The sequence below is a fragment of the Vulpes lagopus genome, chromosome 13 (assembly GCF_018345385.1).
Source record: "Vulpes lagopus strain Blue_001 chromosome 13, ASM1834538v1, whole genome shotgun sequence".
Classification (NCBI taxonomy): Eukaryota; Metazoa; Chordata; class Mammalia; order Carnivora; family Canidae; genus Vulpes; species Vulpes lagopus.
This window is the reverse complement of record NC_054836.1, coordinates 12825503-12851993: the sequence shown is the minus strand read 5'-3', so window position 1 is coordinate 12851993 and position 26491 is coordinate 12825503. Positions and strand designations below refer to the sequence as shown.

At 36.8% G+C, this 26491-nt stretch overlaps 2 protein-coding genes across 5 annotated transcripts in view; one reads left to right on the top strand and one right to left on the bottom strand.

The window, feature by feature from the left end:
- The window catches only part of ELAPOR2 (endosome-lysosome associated apoptosis and autophagy regulator family member 2), a 171072-nt gene that overhangs the window by 110044 nt on the left and 34537 nt on the right, over positions 1–26491 (top strand). For all 4 annotated transcript variants that reach the window (XM_041728275.1, XM_041728273.1, XM_041728274.1 and 1 more), the window contains exons 6-13: positions 1158–1263; positions 2525–2677; positions 3283–3371; positions 14751–14931; positions 16408–16536; positions 21675–21765; positions 22451–22553; positions 25342–25479. In XM_041728275.1, the coding sequence (XP_041584209.1) occupies positions 1158–1263; positions 2525–2677; positions 3283–3371; positions 14751–14931; positions 16408–16536; positions 21675–21765; positions 22451–22553; positions 25342–25479 (990 nt within the window). The remainder of the gene's footprint in view (positions 1–1157; positions 1264–2524; positions 2678–3282; positions 3372–14750; positions 14932–16407; positions 16537–21674; positions 21766–22450; positions 22554–25341; positions 25480–26491) is intronic.
- Positions 6124–6695, bottom strand: LOC121475131 (protein FAM32A-like). Its single transcript, XM_041728277.1, has one exon. It carries the CDS (start codon positions 6693–6695, stop codon positions 6318–6320), a length of 378 nt encoding a protein of 125 aa, XP_041584211.1. The 3' UTR covers positions 6124–6317.

Here is a 26491-nt window from a genome sequence, read left to right as displayed (position 1 = left end):
GTAGACTGAACTCTATTTCAGTAAGTGACCACCCACCCTCAACTTTGTATTGGAGCAGGTGCCTCATCCTTGAGTGATTAATACAATGTACCCTTTCAGACTGTCTTTTTGATCTGTATGCCTGGAAATGATATTAGAGCCACTTAAGATCCATTCACCTAAGCATTCATTAAGCTGGGCTTTGAAAGTACAAGTAACCCTTGGCAACTAATATACTTTCTTCACTTAACACAAGTGAAAGTACTCAGTGCACTACTTTTCTGAATGCGTGGCAGGGTGAAGTACTTGGATATGTTTTAATTTCATACAGCTTGAATTTGGCCAGCCAGAGACTACATAGAAGAATAAGAGTGGCAGATGAGAAAGCAAAGAAACTTTAAATTAGTTCATTTGACAGAAACAGCATGAGATTTACTGGAAGTGTTGTTTGATATGTAAATAGAACAATGTGCTGGTGGCAAAGGAAGCAAATATTAAATGTAATATCATTTACATTCTGGAGTCATTTAAATCATGTTATTTTATAACAGTCCTATTTTCTCTGGTTGTCATTGCAGTATTGTTTATTAAACAATTTTAGAAGGAAGCAAAGTCTTTCTGTTGCCTTTTTGTTTTCAGAGTCCAGAGATCTACTTATGAATAGTGGCAGTCAACAAATATATAATTGGGTTGAGTGCCTTTTCACTCTCTGGAATGAATTCCTTTTTAAATATAAACCAAGACTTCAGGCACATAGTTTAAAAATTCTTTTATTTTTTTGTTCAGGCTTAAATAATTTTCTTTTCCTTCTTTGTTGCTTTATTTTTTGGATTGGCAATTTTTTTTTTTTTTTAGAAAATACGACTATAGCACAGTAGACTTAAATTTGTAGGTGCCCAGTTAATGGTGTTTCATTATAATGCCTTGAACAGTGTTTAAGGGATTAGCTTTTAGATATGGTTAAAGTAGCATGATTTAAGGACATCTGGGTGGCTCAGTGGTTGAGCGTCTGTCTTTGGTTGGGATAGAGTCCTGCATCAGGCTCCCTGCAGAGAGCCTGCTTCTCCCTCTGCCTATGTCACTGCCTCTCTCTGTGTGTCTCTCATGAATAAATAAATAAAATCTTTAAAAAGTAGCATGGTTTATCTGACCTGAATGCCCTGTGTTCTTCTTTACAGGTAATGTTGAAATCAGGCACCAACATATTGTACTGGAGAACCACTGGGATTCTTATGGGTTCTAAGGCAGTCAAGCCAGTTTTGGTGAAAAATATCACAATTGAAGGTACTTCGTAGCAATTTTTTTTTTTTTTAGTAACCACATATCACAATTTAGAGTTAGTTAAAACATCAATTAAATTGTTGGTTTGGATGGCTCAAGGGTTTATGAGGCAGAAATTAGTATGTTAGCCATCATACATGTCTAGAGATCCTGGTTTTATTTTTGGCAAGTTGACTGGTATTGTTTGTTTGTTTGTTTTTTTTTTTTTTTGTATCCTTAAATTAATCTGTGTGAAAAAATAAGCACGATAAAAATTTTCAATGTCTTTACATAAAACATAAGGATCATTGTTAATAAGAACCTATTCTTCATTTAGGAAACACCTATTATGCCAGGCATCAAGCTCACACAGGTCACTAAATCCATAGAAATAATAAAATAAACTCATCTGCCTGTCTCCTAAACCTCTTATGCCTCTCTGAACCAGCCAGACATTTTCTGTCCCAGAAGAGCAGCCAATAAACCCTGGCATGGTTCATTCTCAATTAGGGCTAATTTTAATTAAGGCAGTGATTCTCCTTTATTAATGGCTTGTATTTTACTACATTCTATATGGTTTCCTGTGACACTAATTTATTAGTCATAGGGACATCTGCTGGCAAAGGCTGGAATTACAAGCCAGAAAAAAGGCCACTCCTCCCAGGGTTTGGGTCTTGCTTGTGACTTAATGATCAGTGGAGAAAAAGGGAACAGGTGGCTGCAAAGATCAAAGCAGAGTAGGCTGGTACAACTGGAGGAGACCTTAGAGTTCATCCCACTTCTGAGTTAGTGGAGTTGTCTCTTGACAACTCAGTTTATAATTTAGTATACCTCTGTTGAATCTCAATCTAAGTGTTTGCTCTACTTAGGGTGTTTTATTTTTATTTTTTAATTTTTATTTATTTATGATAGTCACAGAGAGAGAGAGAGAGAGAGAGAGAGAGAGAGAGAGAGGCAGAGACATAGGCAGAGGGAGCAGCAGGCTCCATGCACCGGGAGCCCGACGTGGGATTCGATCCCGGGTCTCCAGGATCGCGCCCTGGGCCAAAGGCAGTCGCCAAACCGCTGTGCCACCCAGGGATCCCTACTTAGGGTGTTTAATTCAGTATCTATCCCAGTTTTTTGCAGACAGTAAATATTTCCTTGGTGTTGAATGAATGGAATAAAGGGTCCTGGCTTAATGCTACTGTTTCTCTCACTTCTGATAGAAGCAGCAAGAAGGTGCTGATTTGCTTCTTGCTAGTGAGTCCTTCCTCCCATGCTCTGTTTTTAAATTATCACACAGGGGTGGCATACACATCAGAGTGCTTTCCATGCAAGCCAGGCACATTCAGCGACAAACCAGGTTCCTTCAACTGCCAAGTCTGTCCCAGAAACACCTACTCTGAGAAAGGAGCCAAAGAATGTATAAAGTGTGACGAGCACTCCCAGTTTTCAGGTAGGACTAGTTTTTGTCAGTTTATGTTCTTTGTTTTCTCTCTAAATTTATGTCTGTTGAGAATGTGTATTCATAAGACAGAAGCCACACTGAAATGTGGTGGGAACAGTGTGCCAGAAACCAAGTGCTGAAGTGAATCAATACTGAATGGATAAAATACAACTTCTTACCCTTTTGTGCATGACTTTTCCATTCGCCCTTTTTTCTGTTCCTTCCACACCATATGGAGAACTGCTATGGATATATTTATACTCATCTAAAACAAATCATATTGTACTTTACATGATTCGGTGGCATAGAGATAGATATACTTAGAAAATTTTCATTTGCTGCAATTATACAATGTTCATTGATGATGGAAGACATCTAATATCTTTTTGGGAAAAATTATGATAGGTTTCTTGTGTATCATGGAAAAATTTATTGATCTAGGGTATATAGAAATGCAGGCCTTTATTTTCCTTAGGCCTAGCTAGTTCTTCCTAAATTGCTCTGGTAAGGTTATTTTAAATTTTGAGTTGTCTGGGTTTGTTTGTTTGATTTTTGCCTTTTCTGAGAGTCACAACATAAATGACTAATTTCTGAAATGTGTTTTTATGTTGCAGAAGAAGGATCCAGTGAGTGTACGGAGCGACCTCCCTGTACCACAAAAGACTATTTCCAGATCCATACTCCGTGTGATGAAGAAGGAAAGGTATAGGCTGTGTTCAGTCCACTGCATTCCGTGTTAGTCCAACCCTCTTCCCAATTTGAGCAGACTCTAGTTTGTTTGTGAGAGACTTAAATGAGTTGAGTTATAATATGTGTTTGTAAGTAGGACATGAGGAAATTTAAGAATGTAGATTCTGAGTCTTGCTATCCTGGCTTTAATCTCATGCTATTACTTATTAGTGCTATGGTTATTTGCTCTAAGTTTGCTTTTTCATCTGTAAAATGGGGTTAATTTACTTCTTACTTCACAAGGTTGTTATGAGAATGCAAGACATTATCAGTTTAAGGTTCCTTGTATAGTGTCTGGCACATAGTGAGTGTTCCATAAATCACTGCTATTTTTAACAGCTAATTTTTTTTTTTTCAGAGGTAATAGAACCAGGAGGAACACAGTCTTAAAATGTGTACTGTGACTCACAGGATGAAAACATCCTGTAACTTCTCTTTAATTATTTGGTTCCTCAGTAGGTTTGATCAATAAAAGCCATGCAGCCATAGGCAAATTCAGTTATGGCAGATTACTGTGTAATTGTGTTTAGAAAATGCAAAGCAATTAACCTACAGCTGGCACTTCGCCAGAGGAAAAATACACACGTGAACCTTGCAGTTGATGTGGTATTCTCTGTATGACAGTTAGCCTATATTAGCATGTGTCAGTAGGAGAAACTGAGATTGAAGTGGTTGCAGGGGTGCCTGGGTGGCCCAGTTGGTTGAGCATTTGACTCTTGGTTTCAGCTCAGTTCATGATCTGATGGATGTGGGACCCAGCCCTGCACTGGGCTCTGTGCTCAGTGCAGTTTGCTTCAGGTTCTTTCTCCCTCTCCTTCTGCCCCTCTCCGCTCATGCTCTTTCTTCCTGTCTTTCTTTCTAAAGAATAAATAAATAAAATATTTTAAAAAAACATGGCTGCAATGCAGCATTCTTTCTTTGTGTTTACATCTTTGAAATCATGGCATTTAATTTCTTGACCTAGTTTGCAGAATATATATACGTGTCAGAATCACTTTTCTTTTCTTAATTTAATTTTATTATTTATTTATTTATTTATTTATTTATTTATTTATTTATTTATTTTTAAAGATTTTATTTATTTATTCATGATAGTCACACACACACACACACACACACAGAGAGAGAGAGACAGAGAGAGAGAGAGAGAGAGAGAGAGAGAGAGGCAGAGACACAGGCAGAGGGAGAAGCAGGCTCCATATAGGGAGCCTGATGTGGGATTCGATCCCGGGTCTCCAGGATCGCGCCCTGGGCCAAAGGCAGGCGCCAAACTGCTGCGCCACCCAGGGATCCCTCTCTTCTTAATTTTATATCCTTAGGTTCTAATATGTACTTTTTATATTTGTGTGATAATTAATCTTACCCTGAGTCCTTAAATTTTTTTTAAAGAATTAACTCTTTAGTACTTAAGACCAAGTTTATTCTAGTGTTTTCAGGAGAGCTTTCACTTGCTCAGAATAAACTCAAGGGAAGTCCAGTTTAAATTAGTGGAGAATTTTAATAATTAGAAGTATATGTATTGTTTTAAATAAGAACAGTAACTCAAATAGCCCTATAATGATGGCCAAGGAAGGGATATTTCCACTTAGAAAATACATACAGAGAGTCACTAAGATGAGTTGAAAGTAATTTGAAATAATGTTTCTTCAGCTTAAACTTTTTAAGTTAAATTTGTCTTATTAATAATAAGTAAGGCAAATTGAATTTGTTTTATGTAGTAATCACTAATTCAGCATTACTGAAGCTTAAATGAATGAGATCTAGTATAAAAATGGTTCTTATTTTTGCTATGATGAAAATATCCAAAAGTCCTATTTTTATTATGTCAATAAATAGTTTACTATGTTAGTGAATAGTGTGATAAAATTTAGTTGACCTGGGCCTAAAAGAAGTAAAACCATATATCAAATGTACAATGTACTGAATACCCATGCACACACACACACATACACACCTGTGTACATGCATGTACCCACAGGCGTGCTGTGTTCACACATACACACAAATTACATTTTTCTGTGGAGTCTGGGTGGACTCTGAACACATCAGTATAGAACACATTGTATTAGCGCTCTATAAACTCAGTGATTCTTTAAAAAGTGATTTAAGACTCGTTTCAGGAAAAATGTGTCTAGCTTCAGAAGTAAACAAAAACCAATAGAAAGTTAATTAACAGATATAGTAGAGAAATGTAGATTACACACGAATTTAAATTTTTTAATATTTTCATTTGTTTCAAAATTTTCATTTGTTCTGGTTTCATCTTTTATTTTTTTTTTATTTTTTTTTAATAATTATTTTTTGCTTTATTCTGTTCATACATGACAGCCCCAAACCCAACACTTGGTTTTTCTCTTTTGACTTTACTGCTCTGCCACTACCTAGGTCAACAGTCTTCCTCCCAGTAGTATATATGGTTTGATCCTCATCACGCGGGTATAACACAGGTCCTCAGAGATCAGGGCTCTCCAGCACCAGGACCTCCGTCATCCCCTTTGACTGTACTCTTGGTGCTGGGGCTCTGCCCAGGTCCTGTCACCCCTGAGGTGTCCTTAGGCCAGAAACACCAAGCAGGCTACATGTTCTCTGCCAACTCTGAATAAACGTGGGGACTGCTTAGAGCCTAGGGTGGAGGGTAGTGAGGCAGGCTGTCTGGGTCCATTACAAAGGGATGCTGTGCTTGATTAATGAAGTCTGCCACAGCGATACCCTCTAGACATGTCTGGAATGGGGACCCTAGGGGGAGAGACTGCGTGCCGGGCACAGGCTGCTCAGACAGGGACAAGGTATGTACTATATCCTTGCATTTGGCGATTCTTCTGCTTCCCAGGCTGCATTGTCTCACATACCAGGTGGCTGAGGAGGCATTCTGAAGGCCATGAAGGTTTAAGTGGCTTTCCTAGGCTCCTGGGTGGGGAGGCTACTTCGTCCAGCTGACTTTGGGAATGTCATAATGCTCCGTAAGGGTGTCCAAGTGTCTGTTGAAGTCCTCCACTCTCTGCTTGTGGGTTTTAGATGCTTTCTTTAGGATCCTTTCCATTTGCCGCTTCTCCTGCATCTTCTCGAAGGCCGCCTGGGCCGGGGTTCGCTTGTCCAGGCCTCGCCGCTTCTCCTCCTCGTTCTTTTTGCTCGTTCCCATCGCTTCCAGGAGTTTGGCCTTGTCTTTGTCCTTCTTTTTCTTCTTCCGCTTGGTCACACCGAGCTCTGCGACGCCTTTTAGTTTCAGGGGCCCCTTCTGAACCTGCTCGTAAGCCGCCATGATGCTTGCTTTTCCGTAGGTAAACTGTCCTGGTTTCATCTTTTAAAAAGGTATTTTAATCTTGCTTGGCACAGCCTGGTGATTTGCTGATGGTTTAGTGATGTTTCCAGGTCGTTCAATGACTGTAGCTTTTTTTGTCCTGTCATACTCTCTTTGATCTTATTGCTTAGAGAAGATCCCCAAGGGAAGCAGCTATTGAGGTAGACAGACTTTGAACATTATAATTTATATGACACAGGAATGTCACAGGTTTCTGTGTTCATTTTGAAGGCCGATTATTTGATTGCTTCCCTCCTATAGGGAACAGTTTTCAGAAATATTTCAATTAGTAACTGAAGCCATTCTAATTCTGACTGAGGGACTCTCATTAACATCAGGAAATGTGGACTTTCTATTCTTTCATTCATTTATGCAGTGAATCTTTATTGAGCACTGGTTAAATTACAGAGTTCTGGGTGATGAGGGCAGAACCAAGGACAGGCAGAAGAGGAAGGTAACTGTCTTCATGGATTGTAGAACAGTGGTTGTCCATTTTTTTGTGTGTGCAGCAGACTCACCTGGAAGTTCTTGTCCTGGGTTTTTCATTTCAATAGATCTGGAGCAGGACATGAGAATTTATATTGCTAAAAAGTTCCCAGGTAATTCTAATTCTAGGATCTCAGCAATTTGAGATTTCAGAGAAAGAGCCTGGATTTCAGAGGAGAGATGGTCTTTCAAAGAAAGAAAGAGAGAGAGAGAGAGGAGGAGGGAATGAAGGAGAAAAGGAAGGAAGAGAAAGAGAGAAAGAGAAAGAAAGAAAGAAAGAAAGAAAGAAAGAAAGAAAGAAAGAAAAGAAAGAATTATTTTCAGTTGTGATTAGTGTCATGGCAGAGAAGTCTTGAGTTTTATGGGGATCTGACCCAGCCTGAGAAGGCTTCAGATCTGTACAAAACCTTGGCCAAGGCATGGAGGAAGAACATTTCTGGAATAGGAGCAGGATGGTGAAGATCTGATGTGGGACACAGCATGGAATATCTGAAGAACTAATGACTAGAATGTGGGGGTGTAGGAAGGGGGTTGCATTTACTACATCTAATGACATAGGCTTGGGCTAGAATAGGGAGGTTTCAGAGTGATGAGTTAACTTGAAATTTTTTGTGTATGTTTTATTTTCAAAATGTTGTTTAGAGCCCACTTTTTAAACATATATTAAGATATACTTATATGGCTGCATACAAGCACATGCACAGATTCAGTGCTTGAGATTTGAACTAAAAAAATTTTGACCTTGCTAATGGCCAAGTAGTCATCGAGAGAAGGCATCTTTTAATGTTAGCATTGTATGATCACCTTATGGCTTCTCATGATCTCCCTATGGCTGAGATAGAGAATTGTGGACTAAATGGTATGGTTACAAGGATATATGGCTAATTAAGGAACTATATGTAAAATATTTGACTTAATAATTGGATATATCAACTAGGACTGTAGTTGATATTAACTAATAGTGTAGTTGGTATCATGTATTTGCCAAAGGAATATAAGTTTAACAACATAATTATACATATCCTAAGTCATACCAAGAATGAGTACATGTGAATTATTTTCAGCATTTGATTTAAAATCCTCAACTTGCATGAGGATGTTGGGAATAAGTATGTTAAATTGTAGAGCAATAAAGCAAGGGAAAATGACAGAAGTAAAATTTAGAGAGATCCCAGAGTGTTAGCATATTGTGCTTAAATTAGCAAAGTCCACATTTATTTGTATCAAGTTCTCAGATATAAAAATATTTAGAAAAGAGAAAACATTAATTTGCCAAAACTTGCCAGAAATATTTTGAAGAAAATCCAAGCTTTAGAACCTGGCTTTACCAAATTAAAAATGCATCAGACATTTAAAGGGGAAAGAAACCTCCCAAGAATACAAAGGATATTTAGTGTTCAATTAAGTGGGCTCATGCCTGAAAAACAAGTCACTCACTTGTTTATCATATCCATAAACGTTGTCTCAGATCTGCTTACATAAGTTAGAAGGATAAGGTGGTTTTGTAAGGAGTTAGCTACTTATAGACAATGTTTAAGGTTTTATTTATTTTGGGTTCTAGAACTAGATAGAATTAGTAACTTTTTGTTTTGTTTTGTTTTTGTCTTTTATCTCAGGGTGAAAAGTAGTTCCCTCCCCTGTCTTAACTGTGGGATGGAATACACCGTTCTTTTTAATGGTTGTAAAACAAGGTGTAAATTTTGCTCCCTCACTTGGAGATAATTAAGAATTCTGTTAATAAAATGAAAAGATACTTTACAGATTTGGGGTAGGTGGAAGCAGAGCAGGAGAGAATTGAGTCACATGACTGGGAAGTTAACATAGAGCAAATAGTTTTATCAAGACATTTTTTTCTTGCTCTTCTCTTGGACACTCTTGGTTCATTTTGATTTCCTTTCCAGGCAATCTATTTCCTGTGGTAACAGATCCCTCTGGCATGTCCACCCAAAACAGTCTTGTCCTCACAGCTTTTGATCATAGAGGTGCTGAGCAAAGTTTCAGAAAAGACTCTGATTGGCCCTGCTTTAATCATGCGCCCACCTCAGAGCAACCATTCTGTCCAGTAGGATGGGATACTTTGGTTGGACAGCTTCCTTCACCGTCTGGGCTCTGTGGCTGGGTGGCCAGACTGTGTAACTCCTTGTTCCTTTCAGTGTCACACAAATCAGTACCTGAAGAGGAAAAGTTAGTGTCGGTTACCACAATAAAAAGAGAGTGATTCTGTGCAGGTTCATAGAACTCCTCTACCCTTAAATAACATGAATAGATCTGGCAAGATTGTCTTGATATACTGGGAATTCCCACAGAATTTTTTGCACACCTCTCCTGATATTTTCATAGTGGTTACAGAAGGTTTGCTAGTGTTTTGGTATCAGATCACTATTGCAAATACAATTCTTGTAAAGATGATTGTTTCCTTCATCAGACTCTCAGCTTCCTGTAGACAGAAACACATTCTTAATCACTTAAAAAGAAAAAAAAATCTGTCAGCCTGGTAAAGTATCTGGAACACAGAAGATAATGAAGCATCTTTTGAGTGAATTTATGAATGAGAAAATTAGTAAGTTAAGTGAATGAATGATTAACATATTTAGAGAGGTGTGTTCTGTCTTTGGCAGAGGGCTTGAGAAAATTTTGACAAAAAAGAAAATTTTGACAAAATGGGCAGAAGCTAGAGAAGAGAGGCCATGCATGATATTAAACCATTTGATATTAAATATGGTTGAAGTTGCTAATAATATTTTTTTTTTCAGTTTGGAGAAAAGACACCATGGGATAGAGGAATTTGGATCATCTTTCTGACATGTTCTACATGTCCTAAAGAGATTTGATCTCTTCCCTTTGAATATACATGACATTTCATGTTTCTCTTGAAAACATGATGGTGGCAATAATTATGGTAATAGCAGTGATGGTATTAATAGCAGAAGCATCCATCACTTACACAATTGTGTGCATGCTCACTGTGTATGCACGTGTGTATTCAAACATTGCCTCTAATTCTTTTTTTCTTTTTTCTTTTTTTAATTTTTTTTTATTTTTTATTTATGATAGTCACACACAGAGAGAGAGAGAGGCAAAGACACAGGCAGAGGGAGAAGCAGGCTCCATGCACCGGAAGCCCGACGTGGGATTCAATCCCAGGTCTCCAGGATCGCGCCCTGTGCCAAAGGCAGGCGCCAAACCTCTGCGCCACCCAGGGATCCCCTAATTCTTTTTTTCAACAGCTATGCATTTTAGACAGTATTATACCCAGTTTGTAGATAAGAGAACTGAGGCTTAATGAGGTTAAGTAATTTCTGGAAGGTTATAGCTAGTCACAGCTAGTGGGTCTTAAGACTGGAATTCTAACCCTAATTATGACTGCTTCCAAATCTGATGCTTTTGCATCCTCTTCATATATTTTCTTTTTTTTTATATATTCTAGCACTTTGAGAACCTGTCATCAGCTGCCTTCACAGCAATTTGTCATTCTAATATTACAGTGCTTTCTTCTATACACTGTAGGTACTTAACAAAAACTTCCTAAGTAGGACGATAAAGCACTTGAAAGGAAATTATAGAAAAGAAGAAACACAGTTTTCTGTATTATTCCATAAGGCAGAATTTGGATGAACTTATAGAAGGTAAATTCCATTGGTACATAATGATGTTCAAACAAGCAGAGCTGCCCGCTTCTGAAACAGCATGTTTTGTCAAAGAGCAAACTTGCAGCCAAGGCTGGGAGAGTGCCTGGCAGGACAGGATGTCTTAGAAGGAAGCCTTCTTGAGAGGAAATATTTGACTCTGCAACTTAGTCATCCCTGAGACTAGGAAATTGATAGAGTTTGTCTAGTACTTTCTTTGCCCTTTAATAACTTTAATATTGCAAGTTATTTCAAATGCTCAGTGTCTCTTACACAGTGTTTGTGAATTACATAGCAAAAGTAAGATATAGGGGATATTTAAAAATAGGGTATAATGGGATATAGCCTTTAGAACTGCCTTTCTCTGGGGGCGCCTAGTTAAGCTCAGTTGTCCTCAGTCGGTTGGTTAAGCTTCTGCCTTTGGCTCAGGTCATAATCCCAGCCAGGGTCCTGGAATGAAGCTCAGTTATCAGGCTTCCTGCTCAGCGGGGAGTTGGATTCCCCCTCTGCCCTTCCCTAACTTGTGTGCTCTCTCTCGCTCTCTCCCTAATAAATAAAAATCTTAAAAAAAAAAAAAAGAACTGCTTTTCTTCCTATGTAGTTTAAGCAAGTCAAGAAAAATTGGAGACTGTGTTTCTGAATTAGGGTTTTGGGAAAGCATCATGGCATTTCTCAGTGCTTAGGGAGTTCTGAATTTGTAGAAAATAAAATTTCATGATAGTCTCCTTTAAAATATTTTTAAAAAACAACTTTATTGAGATTGAATTCTCATATCAGACAATGTATACATTTAAAGCCTCAGTTCAGTGTTTTTAGTATTTTCACCCCAATCTAATGCTATAGCATTTTCTTGCCTAAAGCCCTGGCTACAACCTGCAGTGCAATGTTCAATCTCCATGGTGTCTTTCACATAAACAAAGAAGAGGTCCCAAGCTTTGATGAATTTAGAAAGGGAATGAGGAGGTAACTACAAGGGAAGAGAAAACAGTAGAACCTTCATAGGAAAGGAATCCAAGTGGATGCAGATATGTAGATGGGTGAGCCGAGGACATGCTTAGAGCATTTGTAGATGTTGAGCAGGGCTCTGAAGGAGGGGATGGACATAACTTGGCAGGACGGTGGGGATGTGTCAGAGATACAAATGATGAGGACCCTGTGTCTCACTATTGGAAGAGGTTAAGGATTGGGAAAGGCGGGAGGGCAAGCAACAGCCCACCTGGTTGGGAACATATGAGTCAGAACATCATGGAACACAAGGCAATGAGGTTGGCGTGGCTGTTAGTAGACTTATAAATCACATGTAATTTAGCTCTGATGAATTCAGCCACTGTGCAAAGCCTTGATGCTCTTGTGCAGGGACATTTGAAGGAAGAAGTCTGGTAACTGTGGACAAATGCAGTTTCAAAATTTATCTAACTTTTTTAGTCATCCCAGTCCTGAATTTAATTTTGACATGAGAATTGATAGCACCATGTGTTTCTCTTAAACGCATCTTATTCATGCTTAATATAAAATACTCAGACACTAGAGAGAGGTATTCTCTAATCTTACTGGCAATCTGGTGAGTTTTGTTCTACTAGTGTTTTTTGGTTTCATAAAATATTTCATAATTTTATTTCAACTTGCCAAAGAATGAGTTGATTGTTGGTTTTTCACCTGCACTGTGAGCCATCTGGTGCTAAGTATCATTTATATTAATTATTATCTTTCCCCAGCCAGCTCCACTTGAAAGCATCTGTCCCCATTAGAAGGAGAGACATAGAATCAATCTGCCATATGAAGCAAGAGCCTTTGTAAACAAAACTTTTACTGTAGAGCATTTGAGATTTGGCTTCTAAATGTTTAAAAGTGGTGCACATTTTCTAATTTTTAAACATTTACTATTCATGGATTGAGAATCATGTGGTCAGCTGACTTGTCAAAAGTATATTTCCTTATTTTACACTTTTTGCCCTAACTGAACTGACCCTTTTTGACTAGTGTTTCTGTACTGTTTACTAGCTGTGTCTAATTCTTGGGCAAGTTGTGAAACAGCTCTTACCCACAGCTTCCTCATTTATAAACTTAAAGATAATAGTACTGACTTCCCACAGTGGTGGGGAGGAGTACAAGGCATGCCCTCCCCCATTGCAAGTACTCAGCCTCAGCACCACCCCTACTCCCACACGGGAACCCCCTGTTTTCAACCATGCAATAGTTCACACCTAACACAGTGTGACTTTAATTCATGTCAAAAGAAATCAGCAAATTTGCGAATTCATTGGGTTGGAAATTTGTTTTCTATACTCGCTAAGCCAGAATTTTAAAAAGACAATCCCCCAGATATAATGATGTTTTGTTTGCTTAGATTCTCTGGATTTTATACAGCCCTTTTCAGGGGAGTTAAAAACCCCTTATGGATACAGGGTCTAGTTTATTTATTTATTTTTTTTAGCTATTGAGGAAAGTTCAGCAGGAATGGCCATCATTTTATAGATGGGATGAGAAAGGCAGATGAAGTTGGCTGAACTGTATGATGATGTGGGCCACAAAATGTATGCAGAAAGAGAGTTATAAAAGGAAAAATATTTATAATTCTGTTGAGACATCTGCCTTTTAAGCCATTTACCTTAAGCATCCTTCTTCAGATAAGGTAATTCTTCTGTAAGAGAATACTTGAGAATAAAATGGAGTGGTCTCAGGGTGTGCTATATAGAATTTTCTACTAACTGAAAATAGCTATAGAGAATTGCCTTAAATTTTGTTTTTCCCATCCCAATAATAGACTTATTATTACAAAAGATGTTTTAAAGGAGAATGCATTCTTCCATTGGATTATATGTCTATTGAAGGAAACAAAGTCTCTTTTTAAAAACTATAGTTATGAAACTATTTATCCCTTTGCATTTAAAATACATTCTTGGGCAGCCCCAGTGGCGCAGTGGTTTAGTGTCGCCTACAGTCCGGGGTGTGATCCTGGAGACCTGGGATCGAGTCCTACGTCAGGCTCCCTGCATAGAGCCTGCTTCTCCCTCTGCCTGTGTCTCTGTCTCTCTCTCTGAATAAATAAATAAATCTTTAAAAAAATCATAATAAAATATAATACATTCTTATTTTTACTGAGCCTGTTGATTTTGTTGATGAAATGGCTACACCATTTAATTTTTCTGGTTTCACAATGAGAGTAACTTTATAATCATAGTTTTCTGGGTTTGGCTGGGTTATAGTTATCTTGTGTATTTTGTGTCGTGTAGGAATATGTGTATATGTTGAGAGAGAATGAAAAGACAAGGTTTAAAAGACTTCTGTCTTTGAAAGTAGATGTCTTAATTTTTTGTTGTTAGAAGCACTTGTAACAGGGCTCAGAATTAGAAATATTTTATCTATGGCTCCTGTGTCTAACATCAGGGTATTGGAAAAGATTCAGAGAGCAACCACATGTATTTGTGAAATGACAGGATCGACATGTGAAGCTAGACATAGTCTTTTTAAAAATGTATACCTTTTCTTTTGTGATCATATTGTGCTAGCCACTGCGACAGGTATTGAGGGTGAAGGAAAGGAAGGGAGTAGTGGAAGTTTCTAAATGGAAAATGTAGTCTCTGCATAGAACCATATGTCATTATGGAATAAAGTAAATGAAAGGTTACAAGAGTAAGGGTTATAATCATGTATCTATATTTTAAAGTAGAATTCCATGATGATGAATGTGCTGTATGGATGCAGTAAAGCCCACTTACAGCTCATAGTAAAAACATGTGGAAGTAATGACCATAGTCCCACCAAAGTTTTTTTCTTTTTGTCTCATTTTGTTGCTAATTGTTTTGATTTTCTTTACCTGGTTCTTCTATTCTTTCACTATTTGGTTTTTCCTAGGCTTTCTGTTTAATGTTTTTATTAATGGAAATTTGAGGTAAATAAAGCATCATATATGACCTGAAAGCTTTTCTTTTTCTTTCTGTAGACACAAATTATGTACAAGTGGATAGAGCCCAAAATCTGCCGGGAGGATCTCACAGATGCTATTAGGTTGCCCCCTTCTGGAGAGAAGAAGGATTGTCCACCTTGCAACCCTGGATTTTATAACAATGGATCATCTTCTTGCCATCCCTGCCCCCCTGGAACATTTTCGGATGGAACAAAGGGTAGGATGCCAAGTGGTCCAAGAAATGGACCTTTAGCAAAATAATCTTTTTGGACCATTGCGACCTTGTTCTTCATTGTTTTTATGGAAGACTTCTTTATAAAGCATACTTATCTCACAAAGACTGAAGAAGAAATGAGAAATATCGTAATGAATTGTGAAATCGCAGTGGCTTCTTTAACATACCACAAGGGTAGCTTTTTATTGGCATTTTGTGTAATACAGTAATTCTCTCTTCATGGAACAGCTCATTCTGCCTTTGAATGTTGATTAAAAAATATTCCACCATATTAAGTTTTAAGGATAGACACTCCTTTTGTAGTAAGTGTGTACACATATATTAATACAAGCATAAAATATAACCTCTTCTAAATCAGCTTTGGAATAGTAAATCACATTTTGTGCTATAGTAATAGCAAAAATCACTCATTTTAATCATATAGCAGTGAAGATAGTCTCTTAATTGTTTCAGGGTGTATAGTTGGGATTTTAGTTTTTAATTAATAATAAAGAAAGTGCTGCAGAATTTGTTTTAATTTTGGTAGACAAGAATTACAATGCACTTCAGCTGTAGTCATCTCACTTGAATGTAGCCGTGCCATCCTCTTACTTTCCCGAGGCTTCGATAAATAAGAAGGACTTAAGAGTCTGATTGACTTGGTTTTAAATTCACATCCCACAGATGACCATTAGTGTGATTTATCCAACTTACTTAAACCTTATGAAATTCAATTCTCCCGGTCATAAAATTGTGGATGATAATATCTAAATCATTATTATTGAGCAGGTTATATAAAAATGTGTCCTACTGCACTTTGGTATCAAAAAGTGTTTGCTCAGTGAACATTTCTCTTAAATGACATAATTAATACAAAGCATGTTGGGTAAATTTGGAAATGGTTGGAAGGGTCTCTTCTGTTTCATTGTTGCAGATATTAATTTAAATCAGGCTTATTTATAAACTTTACTCTTTCCAAACTTCTCAATTCCCAGTATCATTTTCCAACATAGCCAATATTTTGAATTTCAAGTAATGGGTCCATAATTCAATGGTCTAATACTCTGTTAATAACCAATAGGAAGGCTGAAATATCTCATTGTTCATGAGGTAAAGGGAACTGATTCTAAGGTCACATATAAGAGAATTAGTTTCAGATTACCCCTCTTGTGGAGGGTGATTTGATGTTAGCAGTTACTCTCAGAAATGAAGGAAAATAATTTTAAAAGATTTTTTACTGATCCTTTTCCTTTTACATGTTAGTCAAGTGTATATGGGTAAACTATATCCAGAAATATTTTCTCTTCCAGATTGCTTTAGAAAAAATTATTAATTCTTAAAGGAACTGATGCTCTACTATCTCTCCTTCGCACTTCCTTCTCTGCTAATAAAAAAATTTAGTAGTACTTAGGATAGAGGAAGAGGAAGATGGCCAGATGCGTTTTAACTATAATGGTTTATTTCATGTGTCTTTCCTAGAATGTAGGCCTTGTCCAGCAGGAATGGAACCTGCACTTGGGTTTGAATATAAATGGTGGAATGTCCTTCCTGGCAACATGAAAACTTCCTGCTTTAATGTTGGGAATTCAAAGTGCGATGGAATGAATGGTGAGTTTAGAATCAGCCTACTGGGTGTATTTGGGTAGTAGATTCTTGGACTCAGCTCTCTAAAAATATACCAAATACCAGTATGAGGAACTTCATTCCTATCAGTTGGCTACTTGTCTATCTTCTAACCTTCACATTGAAATAGTAAATGTGGTGTCACAGCCAGTTGACTTTTCCGTAACAGTATAGATTATTTTGCATTTTTTTGGAGTCAGCTTTGAAGTAGATATTGAGGATCACCATTTATGGCTATAAATTCCGGAATAGATCACCAAGGGATATAATGAAATCTAAGTCACTTGCCATTTTGAAGAGTAGTATGACAGCATTTCTGCCCGGATTGTTTGAATCTGGCTCAGGACTGAGTGGTGTTGAGAAGTGTAATAATTTCTAACTCCTTCCCTATGAAATCTATGACTGTGTGTACAAAATATATTTAACTCTCACTTACTGAAAACTTAAAAATGTGGCAGTTCAATAAGATTGTGGATAAATTTCATTTGTTCTAATATTTTAAGACCTGAGAAGGGCTAGCACTTAGTTGTTATGCAATATTTGCTGGTTGAATGAGTAACCGTCTCTTTGTGTGTATTTCTAAACCAGACACTAGGAACCAGTGTTACAAATACTAGAGTTTTATGCCAAAATGCATCTTTTTACTTTTATCATCTCATTAGCAATTTTTATGAGCTCACTTTTTCTCCATATTATGTTTTTGTTGTTTTAAAAAATTCTTTTAAATTACATCTGTTTTAAATCAGTGCCTATCTGAAATTAATATACTTGGGATGTAGGAAGTGAGGTAAACACATGAAAGTAAAGATTGAAAAATACTAGGCCCTTGAATAATGTTGGTTACAAAGATGAGTGAGAGAAGGAAAGAGAAAGCCTTAATATACATTAAACCTTATGAAATATTCTCTTTTTTGACCAATAATCCTAGGAAATTATCCTAAGGGAGAAGAAAAAAATATAGTAGTTATTACTTGACCATAAATCCATGAGGGTTTGTGTTCCTAAAGTTAAGACCTATGGAAAGGGAGGTCTGGGTGGCTCAGTGGTTGAACGTCTGCCTTAAGCTCAGGGCGTGATCCTGAGTCTGGGATTGAGTTCCACATCAGGCTCCCTGTGAGGAGTGTGCTTTTTCCTCTGCCTATGTCTCTGCCTCTCTCTCTGTGTCTCTCATGAATAAATAAATAAAATCTAAAAAAAAAAATCTATGGAAGAAAAATAAGACTGGGAAGGCCAGGGAATTGAATGAACTCATAAAAGCATTGATTGTGTGTGTGTGTGTGTGTGTGTATATTCACTTACTAGTAAAGATTATCTGGAACTTTTATTTGATCATTTAGAGAACTCTCAGGACAATACTCTTTGGAGGCCCTTGTTCCCTCCTTTACACTGAGGCTAAAATTGAGATTTTTGATAATTTTCAGAAATGTTCAATTATTAATTTGAAAGATAGATATCTCTGCAGTATTAGTGTGTGATATTAGAATAGCACATAGTAATGTGAAAAATACAATACAGAAGTGAAGATAAAAGGTGATGTATATTTTTTTCTTTTCATTTGTTTTTATTGAAGTTTGATTTGCCAACATATAGTATAACACCCAGTGCTCATCCCATCAAGTACCCTCCTGATTGCCCATCACCCAGTTACCCCAGCCCCCCGCCCACCTCACCTTCTGCAACTCTTTGTTCATTTCCCAGAGTTAGGAGTCTCTCATGGTTTGTCGCCCTCTTTAATTTTTCCCACTCAGTTCCCCTCCTTTCCCTTATTATCCCTTTTATTATTTCTTATATTCCCTTTATGAGTGAAACCATATGATAATTGTCCTTCTCTGATTAACTTACTTAACTCAGCATAATACCCTCCAGTTCTATCCATGTTGAAGCAAATGGTGGGTATTCATCCCTTCTGATGGCTGAGTAATATTCCATTGTATATATAGACCACATCTTCTTTATCCCTTCATCTCTTGAAGGACATTGAAGCACCTTCCACAGTTTGGCTATTGTGGACATTGCTGCTGTGAACATTGGGGTACAGGTGTCCTGACATTTAAACATATCTGTATCTTTGGGATAAATACCCAGTGGTGCAATTGCTGAGTCGCAGGCACCTCCTTGCTGAGTTGAACCTCCACATGATTTTGCAGAGAGGCTGCATCAGTTCACATTCCTACCAACAGTGCAGGAGGGTTCCCCCTTCTCCACATCCTCTCCAACATTTGTTGTTTCCGGTCTTGTTAATTTTCACCATTCTCACTGGTGTGAGGTGGTATCTCATTGTGGTTTTGATTTGTATTTCTCCAATGACAAGTGATGCAGAGCATTTTCTCATGTGCTTGTTGGCCATGTTTATGTCTTCTTTGGTGAAATTTCTGTTCATTTCTTCTGCCCATTTCATGATTGGATTTTTGGTTTCTTGGGTGTTGAGTTTAATAAGCTCTTTATAGATTTTGGATACTAGCCTTTTATCTGATATGTAATTTGCAAATATCTTCTCCCATTCTATAGGTTGTCTTTTAGTTTTGTTGACTGTTTCTTTTGCTGTGTAGAAGCTTTTTATCTTGATTAAATCCCAATAGTTCATTTTTGCTTTTGTTTACTTTGCCTTCATAGATGAATCTTGCAAGAAGTTACTGTGGCCAATTCAAAAATGTTGTTGCCTGTGTTCTCCTCTAGGATTTTGATGGAATCTTGTCTCACATTTAGATCTTTCAAGCATTTTAAGTTTATCTTTGTGTATGGTATAAGAGAATAGTCTAGTTTCATTCTTCTGCACGTGGCTGTCCGATTTTCTCAACACCATTGATTGAAGAGACTGTCCTTTTTCCACTGGATAGTCTTTCCTGCTTTGTCAAATATTAGTTGACCATAGACTTGAGGGTCTATTTCTGGGTTCTCTATTCTGTTCCATTGATCTATGTGTCTGTTTTTGTGCCAGTATCACACTGTCTTGATCACAGCTTTGTAGTACAACTTGAAATCCGGCATTGTGATGCCCTTGGCATTGGTTTTCTTTTTCAATATTCCCCTGGCTATTTGGTGTCTTTTCTGATTCCACACAAATCTTAAGATTATTTGTTTCAACTCTGTGAAGAAAGTCCATGGTATTTTGATAGGGATTGCATGGAACATGTACATTGCTCTGGGTAGCATAGACATTTTCATAATATTAATTCTGCCAATCCATGAGCATGGAATGTTTTTCCATTTCATTACATCTTCCACAATTACTTTCAGAAGTGTTCTGTAGTTTTCAGGGTATAGATCCTTTACTTCTTTGGTTAGGTTTATTCCTAGATATCTTATGCTTTTGGGTGCAATTGTAAATGGGGTTGACTCCTTAATTTCTCTTTCTTCAGTCTCATTGTTAGTGTATAGAAATGCCACTGATTTCTGGGCATTGATTTTGTATCCTGCGACACTGCCAAATTGCTCTATGAGTTCTACCAATCTTGGGGTGGAGTCTTTTGGGTTTTCTATGTACAGTATCATGTCATCTGTGAGGAGAGAGAGTTTGACTTCTTTGCCGATTTGAATGCCTTTATTTCTTAGTGCCGCCTGCAGCCCAGGGTTTGATCCTGGGGACCCTGGATCGAGTCCCACGTCAGGCTCCCTGCATGGAACCTGCTTCTCCCTCTGCCTGTGCCTCTGCCCCTCTCTCTTTCTCTGTGTCTCTATGAATAAATAAATAAAATCTTTTTAAAAAATCTATGGTATGCTAAAGTGTACACTAGAAAAAGTTGAAAAGAAATACATTGAAATGTTAAGAGCCTATCACTTGGAAGTGGGAAGTTTCAGGGAAGTATGAATTGCTTCATTTTCTTTTCATTTAGTTTTACCATTAATAAATATTCCTCCTTGACACATTGCTTTCCAAATCACCATAATAGCACAAAACAGTTTAAACATATTTTTATTTTACCTGATAATTCTTTCAGGATTCTTTTCTAAAAAAATATAGAAAAGCTTTACAAAAAATAGATTCATTATTGCAGTGTCATTTTTAGTACCTAAAGGGTAAAAATAATCCAAATGGTTAAACTGGATGTGTGGTCAAAGGAGGGAAGTCCAATAGTGAGATCTGGCAAATTATGGGCATTAATTATATCTGTCTACATGATAAACTATTAAGTCATGAATATGTTTAAGTATTTATGCATACAAATACATATGCAATAGTGTTAACATATAAGGCCATGACACAAAATGTCAGTAATAAGACCTCAATGATGTTAAAACCTCTTTATCCAAAGTTAGTAAAAAGAAACTCCTCAAAATGTTAGCAGTAGTTTTATTCTGGGTGATGGGATTAAAAGTAAGTATACTTGTCATATTTAATTTTTCTGTAGTTTCAAAATTTTAATAATAAATATAAATATTTATATTTATATAAAACACATAAATAATGGCATGTGGGGGATACTTGTCCTTTTTCATTTAATGTGACCATTTCAGTCTATGATATGTTTATTGTTTCTGTGCAGGGAACAGAGTTCCCATCACCTTCTATGTGCAGCTCTGCCTCCCCATTCTCTTGACAGTTGTTAGCATGTGCTTCTCTCTGTTATATTCTACTGACTCCTCAGTGAGGGGACACCCAGTCTTGTCTTTCTAACCTTAGAGCATATCATGATTCATGGCACTCAGTGAATGCCACTTGAGTTAATAAATAAGTGAATGAATGCAGAACAGGAGTTGTAAATTAGGGAACAGCAAACTATAGGAAAGAACTCTGGACTCTAAATCTTCATTAAGTAATTTAAAATTTCTAGTTTCCCTTGGTTACCTGAAGACTAAGATTTTCCATCTTAATTTATTAGAATGGATAAAGACCATCTGTTGTAGTTTAAAGAAAAAGCCCAATTGAGAAAACTGTTGTTAGTTTTTCTATTAAATAACTTCTGTGCAAAAATATGTATTACTTGACTCTTTCTGGGGAATCATATGGAATGCCTTTATGATATTAGGAGTCTACCTCTGCATGCAATTAGCAACTGCAGTACAAACATAGGGAATTATTTTGGAGTTTTTCTAACTTTGAACACAAACACTAATACCTTTTTTTTTTAACCCTAAAGAGCAATGGGATTTTTACTGATAAAGATGCCTTATCTCATTTCCAGGTTGGGAGGTGGCTGGAGATCATATCCAGAGTGGGGCTGGAGGTTCAGATAATGATTACCTGATCTTAAACTTGCATATCCCCGGATTTAAGTAAGGAAAACCAATTCTGATTCCTTTCTGTTAGAATCCTCATGCCTGTGTCCCTATAGAAATAGATGAAGTAGGACTGCCTACATAAATATGGTTATGTTGTGATGGACTTACCAAATAACAGGCTGTTGTAGGATAATGTATTACATTTAAGAATATCTGTAGAATTGGTGATTGAGAAACTGTAACTATTAGTCATATATTACTTAGATGAAGCTTGAAAGTTTTTAACAATAACTCTATCCAAATATTATAATAACCGTGATTCTTGTATGCTTTTAATGAAGAGGTCTTTGTCCAAGTTGTTTGGAGGGGTATCTTTTGGTTGATAAATGTAGTTTTGTCTCAATTTTACCTGAAATCTAGTATGTTACAACTCTTTAAATCACTTTTTGCTTCAGTTTCCTATGTTGAAGTTTCCCAGTAGTCATATTTTTCTTGCTTTAGGATAGATGGTAATATTTACCACAGGAGATTCAAGCATATTACCATGATTGTGTAGACTCCTTACTGGGATGGTCTGGGCATGCAGAGATTGAGTAAGGAAGAAGTTGTGGCTGTGGGGAGCCATTGATTAGGGGAAGAGGAGAGCATGGCTTTCTGCTTAATGGAAAAAGTGACTTAATTTTGTTCAATACTGTATTTAGATATATTGTAAGTATTGTAATTTTAATCTGTCAAATAGACCACCAACATCTATGACTGGAGCCATGGGTTCTGAACTGGGAAGAATAACATTTGTCTTTGAGACCCTCTGTTCGGCTGACTGTGTTCTGTATTTCATGGTGGTAAGTGAAGGAGGGGCTTTCAAAGGTGGGTTTCTAAGCTTAACATTTTCTTTCAAGGGTCCATTCATTCATGAAAGTTGAGATAAAAATGCCATTTTTCTTCCATTTGTAGGTCCTTCAAAAAATTAAAAAAAAAAACTAAAGAAGTCATTAAGAAATGTGCAGTACAGCCCACAAGGAAAGCTTGTGTTCCTCATGGGGGAGGTCTGAGCAAAGGGATTTGGGTGACTATCAGTCTGGTAAAAACTGCTTCATAAAGATATGTCACCAGCACAGTGAAAATTCTCCTCTAATAACCATTGTGTAGTTCAAACCAGCAGGAGGGAAGAAGCTATATTAATAAGTGAGGATGGAAAATAATGGGGGGATAGGGCACTGGGAAGAGAGAAGACTTCACTGTTAAATTTCATAAATGTGGACAAAGGACTTTACCATGTTCATGTCATAATTTTGCCCATTTTTTTCTAGATGCCTTGTGCATTTGAACTCTTAGCTTGGGAAAAGTAGCAATACAAAATTTATTAAGACCTCATGTGGGTATTAGAAGGTTGTTGCCTATGATTTTAGCACTGTAAGTAGTGACTTCATAGACATTGTTTTTACTTTTTCCCCATAGTGTTTTAGTAGTTAGCAATCTATTAAGTTTCCTCCAGATATACAAGTTCAATGAAGATTTAAATATTTATTTGTGATTACTACCAGCTTAAAGGAAGGCAGACTATTTTCTTCCAAAAAAAAGGACTTTGTCATAGTAAAAGAAAATTGTGAATAATCTTAACACATGCATTTAATACACCACAAATAACCAATAAATCATCAATTCCCAGCTCTGCCTCCTTGTTTCTGTAATCTGTTGGTTCTTTTTTAAACTCTGTGTCATTGCTGAGGTCCACACTCCCATTATTTGTATTCTTTTTGTCTAAATTCTCTCTCATATATGCTGCCACCAAAATTATTTTTATAAACCTAAAAACAATAGTGGAGGCATCCACAACAAATCTGCCTCCTTCCCCTTGCTGGCTTGTTACTGCCTACAGCAGTGGCTGTTAAAGTTTGTTCCTTGGACCAGCACCATCTGAGAATTTGTTACAAATGTAGATTCCTGAGCCCTCTTCTAGTCTTCATAAGAAGCTCTAGGGCTGAGATACCTGTATTTTAGCCAGCCATGAGTGTTGTTCTAACATCAACTAAGATTTGAGAACCAGTTGCCTCTGAATATACCTAAAATTTCTTAGCATGGCATCAGTATGGCTTTTTGTACTCTTTGCCTAGCTTCTGTTTACCACGTCTACCATATTGCTCACACCTCTTTAGAGTCCCTGAATTTGTTAGAGAAACACCCCATTCTTCAGTTCTCATGCCTTGGTACTCCAAGCCAGAATGGCATTTTTCCTTTTGCTCTTTGGTTTGGTGAACTCCTACTTATAATTCAAGGGCTGCTCAAACTTCACCTTTTCTGGGAAGCATTCTCTTAATCCTTTAAGTAAGATTAGCCACTTTGTCCATTGTGCTCCTAAAATTCTTTAAGAAAACTGATTTAATTATGTGACTGTATTGCTGCTTTTGTCTCTCACTTGACCAGGCACTCCTGAGTGTAAGGATCAGTTATTTATTTTCGTAAATCAATCTTAGATGTTTTACCAAGGTAAGATGGTATTATTTGCAGTAATGCAATACATTCCATTTATTATTGGAATAAACATCTAGAAAGATGATGTTTAACAGAGCACCGTCTGTCTATTATGAGCTTCTTTTAGGAAGTGGTACGTCTGGTGGTTTGGTCATTTGGTGATGTGGGGAATTCTGTAATGTATGGTAAGCACAATCTGTTATTCCGGTCTGTGGTGTGAACTCAAGACACATCTCTTTACAGCATATTTGATTACTATATAATATTTGATTCCTATGTTTATATCATAGAAAGAAATAAATATATCTTGAGCTCATACCACCATATTGTCCACATCCTAGATAACGTAACAGAAGCCCATCCAAATTTCTAAGACATCTGTTAGGGTTTCTGCAAGGACCACCAATTAGAAAATTCAAGGATAGCTTTGGTTTTCACTTCAAATTAGTTAGATGCATATTACATTATTTGGTTGACTTAGTTTATTTGCTTTCTAATCACATTAATGACAGCATATTGGTTGCAATGTAACACATTTGTAGGATAGTCTAAATCTTAAATTTAGCTAAGGAAATCAGAAATAAAATATTAGACAAATTCCTTTGGAATTCAGGTTTAAGCAGAAGAAGATTCTATGGACTTAAAATAAAATTCTGAGTAATGTTAATGTTAAGTTAGGGAAGCCGGGAAGTTGCAAGTATAATTCAGGAGGAACTTAGAATTCCTGTGCAAGAGTTGCCTATCAGAATCTCTCAAGGCACACATGGAAAACCTTGCTATTCTGTGAGAATCCTAGAAGTTTACTGTGAGAAGTTTGAGGAATTATGTTTTCCCTTCAAAGTGTGTATTTCCTCAACTAGGGTCACATGCACACAGGCACACACACACACACACACACACACATCCTTAAACCTATTTTAATTTGAGACCTCTTTCAGGTTATATTGACAGTATGGTGGAAAAGTTGTAATTACTAAGCTAGTGAGTGCTTGTGTAGACTTGAAGGGAAGTTTTGAGGGTTCTAGGGTTCCGTGCTCTGCAGATAAATATTCACTGACCCTACAGGGGTCCAAGTAAAGACACATATTTGTAATGTATACACATATATTAATACTGAGTTTGTACTTTTTTTGTTTATATTTTTCTACCATATATTAGGATATTAATAGAAAAAGTACCAATGTGGTGGAATCATGGGGTGGAACCAAAGAAAAACAAGCTTATACCCACATCATCTTCAAGAATGCAACATTTACATTTACATGGGCATTCCAGAGAACGAATCAGGGTCAAGATGTAAGTTCCAAGCACTTTTTTTCTTTAATACAAAGATGATGCTTCCAATGGAAATTTGTACAAAATGATCACTCAAATCTCTTGGAGGAAAAGACTTAGTTTTATTAACGTGGATCAATCATTTATTGGTTATGGGGTGGATTTGTCTTTTTAAAATTTTTACTTAAATTAACATATAATGTATTATTGGTAGAGGTAGAGTTCAATGATTCATCAGTCTTATATAATACTCAGTGCTCATTACATCATTTGACCTCCTTAATGTTCATCACCCAGTTACCCCATTCCCCCACCCTTCCAGCAACACCCAGTTTGTTTCTTATGACTAAGAGTCTCTTATGGCTTGTCTCCCTCTCTGATTTCATCTTGTTTTATTTTTTCCTCTCTTCCCCTATGATCCTCTGTTTTGTTTCTTAAATTCTACATATGGGTGAGATCATATGATAATTGCCTTTCTCTGATTGACTTATTTCACTTAGCATAATATCCTCTAGTTCCATCGATGTCCTTGCAAATGGCAAGATTTCATTTTTTTGATGCCTGAGTAGTATTTGGTTATGGAGTGGGTTTGTATAAAAATGGTATATATGTTTTTTGAGAGTAATAATGTATGAAATGAAATAACACAATGTGTCTTTGGATTGTTCTTATGCTAAACAGATATATTTGCTGAAAGCTTAAGAGAGAGAAAATCTAATCTTGTAGTTATTTAAAAACACATTTTTAAAGCTTTCTAAGACTTTGAGAAGGCTGGTGACCATCTTCTTTTTGTGAATGATCTGACATTTGTCCTGGAGTCATTAACTGGTATTGATTTATTATTTAATTGTGGCAATGTCTCCTTTTATAACCTGGAGAGCATGTATATACACACAATTGGGTTAACACACAGAATTATTTATTTTCTTTTACTGTCCCGACTAGAGTAGACCTTAATCCTCCGCTAAATAAGTTCCATTGTATGTTTCAATAGTAGCAGGACTGTTATTTTTGTGAATCTCCATAGACAGGA

Bases quoted from the DNA above. Each gene is read 5' to 3' on its own strand.
- LOC121475131 (XM_041728277.1), bottom strand. From the start codon at position 6,695: ATGAAACCAGGACAGTTTACCTACGGAAAAGCAAGCATCATGGCGGCT.